This window comes from Schistosoma mansoni, chromosome W, assembly GCF_000237925.1.
Source record: "Schistosoma mansoni strain Puerto Rico chromosome W, complete genome".
In the NCBI taxonomy this organism is placed as follows: domain Eukaryota; kingdom Metazoa; phylum Platyhelminthes; class Trematoda; order Strigeidida; family Schistosomatidae; genus Schistosoma; species Schistosoma mansoni.
In genome coordinates, this window is record NC_031502.1 from 10671215 (window position 1) to 10678528 (window position 7314).

At 38.6% G+C, this 7314-nt stretch overlaps 1 protein-coding gene across 1 annotated transcript; it reads left to right on the forward strand.

The window, feature by feature from the left end:
- Positions 1 to 4083: 4083 nt before the first annotated feature.
- On the forward strand, positions 4084 to 6913 carry Smp_067540 (hypothetical protein; the record flags this gene model as incomplete). Its single annotated transcript, XM_018788511.1, has 8 exons — positions 4084 to 4110; positions 4145 to 4182; positions 4219 to 4308; positions 4350 to 4455; positions 4495 to 4596; positions 5917 to 5970; positions 6007 to 6098; positions 6627 to 6913. 8 exons carry the CDS (start codon positions 4084 to 4086, stop codon positions 6748 to 6750), a joined length of 633 nt encoding a protein of 210 aa, XP_018654046.1. The 3' UTR covers positions 6751 to 6913.
- Between the last annotated feature and the right edge of the window lie 401 nt (positions 6914 to 7314).

Consider the following 7314-nt stretch of genomic DNA (forward strand, 5'->3'; position numbering starts at 1 on the left):
AATGAAGTTAAACAAAAATGGGGGTAGTGGACAGCCTTGACGGACACCACTTGAGATTGTAAAATCATATGACAGTTCGCTATAAGCTCTCACTCGACTGGTAGTGTTCGAGTAAAGAGCCTTCACAAGGTTTATGTACTTCTGAGGTACACCTTTTAATGACACACACTGCCACAGAACCTCTCGGTCTACAGAGTCAAATGCTGCTTTTAAGTCAAGAAAAACTATCATTGTCGGACGCCGATAAGCATGTTTGTGCTCTAAAACTTGACGAATGGTGAATATGTGGTCGATACAGCCACGATCAGGTCTGAAGCCAGCCTGATTTTCTCGTGTTTGCAGTTCACGAGTCTTAGTTAGGCGCCCGATAATTATTGAGGCTAGTATTTTAGATGCTATGTTAGTCAGACTAATCCCTCTATGGTTATCACAGGATGATTTTGGCCCCTTCTTATATATTGAGACAATCAGAGATTGTGACCAGTCAGATGGGATCACGTCCGTCTCCCAGATTTTAGCCAGAATATTAGTCAACCTAATCGCTAAAATTGGACCACCATATTTAAAGACCTCTGGAGCCAATCCATCTGGACCAGCTGCTCTTCCTCGTTTCAGATTACTTATAGCCTTTTGAACTTCAAGTAGGGTCGGGGTGCCTACTTCAATGTTCCATTCAGGTTTTCTGGGAATAGTGGGTAGTTGTGCAGTAGCTGAGGGCCAGCTAAACTGCTCCTTAAAGTATTCCGCCCATCGTTCTAAACGTTTGGGTTGAGAGCAGATAAGGGTTCCGTCTTTTTCCGAGATTGTCTCACTTATACTTGACTTCTTAATTCCGGTTTCTTTTATTAGTCTGAATAGTTGCCTGGTGTTGCCTACAGCCGCTGCCTTTTCCATCTCTTTTGCTTTCGTCGCCCACCACTGCTCACGATCGTTCCTTAGACTTTTAGTTAACCTAGATCTAATTTGTTTACGCTCTTCGTCGTGTTCAGAGCCTGATGGCATGAGTTCACGCGAATCCATCAGTGAAATATACTTAGAAGAAATCCACTGGATTTTGGAACCCTATGGTTTAAATAACTAATAGATGTTACTGCTGTTTCCATAGCTGTTCGTATGTCTTTCCAAGCAGCATCTGGGTCAGTCTCGTTTACAGAACTGCCTAGATGTGAACTCAGTTGTTTCTGGAATTCGCATTTGGCTTTCTCGTCCTCCAGTTCAATCTTAATGGGTCTTCTTAGTGTACTTTTCCTGCATCCATTAAGGCGCAGACAAATGCGCGCTCGTATTAAAGCGTGATCAGAGTCTAAACAAGTATTCCAATACGAGCGACAATCTTCTATCGAGCCTCTCCAACGATGACTGATGGCAATATGGTCTATTTGAGTCCATCGTTGGTTTGGTGCAGGTGGTCGCCATGTTAGACGATGTCTCTCCTTATGTTTAAAGTTTGCTAAAAATAAACGATTGTCTGAGCATAGTTGCAACAGACGATCACCATTATCGGTTCGTTGAGCCGGAATACTAAAACACCCACCTAAATGTCTTTCTGTTTGATTTAAGCTGCCTACCTGGGCATTAAAGTCACCCGCTACGACTACTATGTCTGAGCGCTTAGCTTTCTGAAGAAGCTCAGAGAGTTTTCTGTAAAAGTCATCTTTTACTTCATCATGGCTGCAGTCAGTGGGAGCGTAGGCAGAAACGACGAAAAGGCAACGACGTGTGTCCCTATCCTTCTGAGTTCTTACGGAGCCATTTAGCCGGACAGCACACAGGCGACTGTTAACGGGGATCCATTCTAGTAGTGCCTGTTCTGCCCTTGTACTTAGTGCTATGCCTACACCTGCAAGTCCGCGAGAACTAGCCAACGGGTCGCCAGATACACGGAGGGTGTATTTCGTTGACTGTCCATTTTGGCGAGATGAGGTCAAGTGAATGACCACACTAGGATCCTGTATGCGTGTTTCGGAGACACAGCATACATCAATGGTACGAGATTCTAGGGTTTTAGCTAAGGAGGCCTGTTGACCGATTTGACTTAGGGTACGTACGTTGAAGGCTCCAATGTGTAGTTTGGAGCGAGGTTTTAGTAGACCTGGGATAGCGTTTCGCGCACTAGAATCGTTGGCCATGGTGACACTTGAGGAGGAAACCGAAAGAGGAAGTTTAGTGTTGAAAGTCAAGGTAGAAGGAATAGTAGGAATTGAAGGAGATTGATTATGAATACAGTGGTCTTGAGTGCTGTTAGAGGTATGAGGGCAGTTATCACTTCCCGGTTGCCCACACCGTGGAAGGGTTCTTCTAGGGGTACCTGAAAAGGAAATTGGGTTAGAAGTGGTCTTAATGACCTGGGAGCGTGACCGCAGTGCCCAAGGGACAACTGCTTGAGGTCGGTCACACACGACCTTTTTGTGGGTAGTTTTTGTGTTAGCTCCGTTCTTCAAAGGACCTTACCTCCGGAGACGGATATCCGTGAGATAAGGCGAGGTGTGCATTTTTAGGGTCGACCTTTTCTAACCTCACCCCTCCTTGTGGGAAGGCAGCATCGCTGTTATGCTGGTTGTCTGAAGGAAACACCTTACTTCTGTCACACCTCTGTACAGTCAGCAGTACGACTTCGCCTTCGGACCTTGGGTTTGCTGCTTTTAGTCTCACTGCTCTTCAAACGACCTGCCTGGCATGGTAGGACCTTGAGAAACGATTGTTTCAGCCAGTATAGCTCGATTGATTCATCACGATAGGCAAGCTCGACCACCACGTCAAGGTAGCAGCAACGCTCGTGTTTGCTAAACCACAGATGAATTTACTCACCATTTTCATGGAAGTGTAGCTAGTGATCGTCTTCAGTTTGCGATGGGACGGGAGCCAGCCTTGAGCCTAAGTCGTTTTGATGTTTGATTACAATGACAGATGCCTCATTTTGTATGTATCAATCCGTCTTGAGCGATGTTTTTCCCAAGAAGGCACGAGATAAGTTTGATACACATGGACATGACAAAACTTTAAATAGGTGCTCCAAAAAATATCAGTTCTGCATATATCCAGCCCACCCAGTGCTAATTGCAGTATGATCAGTTTAAGTCAAAACCTAAGTTTCATAGCAAAAATGTCATTAGCAAATCAGCGACTGTAACAGAAGTTAGTTCTGACTAGAAACAGGTTCTGATATATACATGGATTCAGTAGACGATGCTCTTTATCCCACTTGTTATCCAAAGACTTATTTCTGTCTGCACATTCAAGTCCTCATTTGGCACCGAAACATTTTACGAGCGCGCCTTATTGGAATCATTTAATCATTGGCGAAACTCATTCTTTGTTGGGTCTGAAGCTCAGTCCGTCAGTGCGTAGGCAGGGGTTACATAAAAGGGGTTTCACATGGTAGCTTTTCCCTGTTTTGAACCTTCTGGATTAACAGCGCATGACCTAAAAGAAATCTAGTTGATTGATAATGTCCACGATATAAGACAGAGTTTCACACCGACGCGCCAGTTCCTTTGAGTCCCCGGATCTATATCATAGTGTGTATGTTGGGATCGGCAGGATCAAATAAGACGCATGGCTTCAGAAAATCCGTATCAGTTATTGTATTCGATGACAACATTAAAAAGATCTATCATTTAACGACTTGAGACCGGTTAGGTAGAACAAAGTTAAACAAGAATGTACTTCTGAGTGCGTCTGAGAACAAAATTTATGTCGGCTAATGTATGTACCATTGAAATAAAACGGGATAGAAAGTTGAAACAGTTAAAAATAAAGTTGTGTGTAATAGATTGATTGTAAATATCGTTTGAATGGATAGGAAAACAGAGCGAGTAGGACATTTTCTTTATTAGTTATCGTCAGATTTGTTTGTGGTGGGATGCTGCTGGAACGGACAAACTGAAGCAGGTTATATTTTCAGGGGACAAGTCGCACAGCATTTGAACTGAGGGCCGGTATATAACATGTTCTAATTTTATGAGTTATCCAGAATTGATCACCAATTTAAACATGATTCTCACCATTTCATTTGATTAAGAACTGGTTTTAGTGTTTTCGACGCAAGTAAATAACAAGATATTCTTTCCTCTTTTTTAGTGGATGGCCGTGTCGAATTGTATGAAGTATGTCAGTATTCATATTGTTTTTATTTCTGATTTAGGAAGTAAAACTTTATCGTACTGCACGCGAAAGAGAAAAGTAAGTCCCATTTAGGAATCGAGATGTTTTTTTTAGGTATGACAACCTTGCTGAACTCTATGCTGTTATTAACACTATACAATGTTTACAAAAAGCATATATTAAGGATTATGTGGAATCAAAAGAGTTGAGATAAATAGGCTTTTATCATGCTCTTAATAACTTAGATATACTGCTGCCTGTTCAAAGCTTCTTGTCCAGTACAAAGCTGCATTTAAACAAGTTCAAGGAGATGAATTTGCTACTATAGAGGATTTCATGAGAAAATATAAGGTTTGTCATTTACAAGAATTTGTTTCATTTACATTTTAGATGGATTGTCCAGCAGCTCTAGAGCGTATTAAGGAAGGAAGACCGATAACCATCAAGGATGATAAACAGAACATAAATAAAAGTATCGCTGATACTGTTTCCGTAAGTGAATTTTGATTAGTAAATAAATTTGGAACGTAACTATTGTTAGGTTTCATATTGACTATGTTGATAGTGTTCTATTGAGGTTTATCCCTAAGAAGTAATCTGAATGGTGTTCTTTGTGAAAACATTGTTTGAAAGAAACAATTTTTGTTGTGATAACTTAATATGTGATACTGTCGGTTTTTATGTTTTTTTTGTTGCCCGTTTATATACTAAACAGCTTGTCAATATAAATTGCCGAAATTTTAATTCTTCTAGTGTCATAAGGTTGTCTATTTCATAATCTAATATGACAGTGCACGTAGTTACTGATTTCTATATCTATTTATAATTGTTTAAAGTTCCCACTTTTATCAAAGTCTTGCTATATGAACTAACCCAAGAGTTTCTTTCCAATAAATTTTCATCAGATTCTATAATTATATGTTCAAATTAATCTTACAAAGAGGATAAACAAGTCCAAGACAAACAAATCTTTTAAAATTGCAAAACAGATTAAGAATTGTAAAATAAAATGAAGTTGTTAGTGTTGAAACAACTAGTTTGTAATGTTAACTTGAATCAGTTTATAGGTCAGAATAAATATAGATAACATAGAGTTAGGGGAGTAATATAACTACCAATCAGACCAAATGCTTAGTCGTAGGTTACGTACTGTGAATTGAGTAGGAAATTATAGAGTGGGCTAAGTAGTAACTAACTTCTCTGTGTTTACAAAATTAATAATAATCTCACCCTCATTTATTTAAACACATAAACATTGGTACAGGGAGGCACCAAATGGATATACGCCACATAAATCATTCCATTTGTGTGAGGGCTGGGATAATAATCTCAGTAAAGTAATAGTAATAATGGTGATAAAAAAGATATGTAAGTAATAGTAGCAATAATATTTGGATATTGTAAATTTAAGCTGTGAATATACCAAAGGGGAGGTTACATGTAAATTAGTCCGGTTAAGTCATTCCGTAATTAAGGCGACTTTTGATTTATTGGGCCCGAAGTTAACCGATGCAAAGGAGCGGTTGGACATATTCCTTCCGTACACGAAGTTCCAGTTTTTAATCTGGATAGCTGTTGCGTTGATAGGTACAAAAAAACGAATTGCCTAAACCAGTCACCCCTATTTTCGATATTCAGTCTTACAAAAAACATTTGGACAGTGAATGAATTAGATATTCAAATATGTTTCCTTACAATAATCTTTCTTGTTCCGAGTCTTCAGTTACGAAGTGTCATATTTATTGCTTTAGTTTTCTTAACGTTTATCCTGAAATTTACATTGTATTGTTTCGATTTTGTTTTTTGTTCTAGTTGTTTATTACGATTATGGATAAGCTGCGACTAGATATTCGCGCAGTGGATGAAGTAGTACTATTCTGATATTGATAAGTTTTCTTACAGATCCATCCAGATCTTCGAGAACTGTATGAAACTCTTTATCGGTTGAGTATTCTGCCTTCAGATTTTGAGGGTAAAGATAGAGTGAAAGCTTGGTAAGTTTAATTTGGCAGATTTTGAGAAATTCGGAAGTGACAATAGCTGACATCTATTATTATGTTAAGTGCAAGTCACATGTCTAAAAGCCATAGATGCTGTTTTTACTTCTGTCTGTCGGGGAATTCGAATCCATGACCTACTCTGAATAAAAATCGATTATTATAACTAATTGACTATAGTCCCTTTAGTTATTTCCATTTATTCAGTCGACTTATCAACCAAATCTATATCAACTTACTGTTTGAAATTATCTTCATTCCAACATTTTACTCATCAAGTTTCCTGATTATTTTCATCCATTGTATATTTAGGTACAGGTACATCACACTTTTAAAAACATGTTTACTACATGTTTGTGATTCCGAGTAAAAATGGATTGAAATATATATGATTGAATGTATAGGCTTTTGTCTGTACTCAAAATTAGTATCTTAAATAATTTCAAGTACGTGGTACACATTTTACTAAAGCAGTCTTAGATGGTTCCTAAAATAGGTTTCCATTTATTATTTGCCTTTCATTAGGCTAGACAAAATGGATCAAATGCAAGCATCTGATGAATTATCTGAAGCTGAAGTACGACAGATGCTTTTTGATTTAGACTCTGGATATAATGCCTTCAATCGGACATTGCATTCTGGCCAGTGAATACTCAACAAGATATATATATATATATACGCATAATATGCTATTCAAAGTAGAAAATTTTCTTTTTATACCTAACTTCTATTACTTAATTGTTTCTTTTCTCTTAACATGTGTGTAAATTAAAGACTGGCACAAAAAATGAAATGTAATATTGTGGTTAGCGTATGATTTATTATAACCAGCCTGTGTACACTCTCACTCTTTATGGTGGTCCGTGCTAAGTAGTCAAAAAATCCATGTATCTGAGTAGTTTTATGTGTTGGTGGCGACGCTACAGATGAGATCAGTCTATATATAATAAAAATTAAGGCGGTCTATAGGGATCGGGGCTATCATTGGTGCCGTCTTGATGTTGGTCATACTGTAAAAGTTCGGGTCTACTATGTGTTAGCGAGAGCATTTTCGCCATGTGGTTGTAGAACCTGGCCTCTCCAAGCCGAAGATGTTGGATAGCTTTTTGTGTTCAATTATCTTATTCTCTGAAAGATGGTTAACGTCTAGTAATAACAGTACGTTAGTTATACGGAGGTTAGGAAACGTGTGTTTGGGCTAAGTGTTGATTGT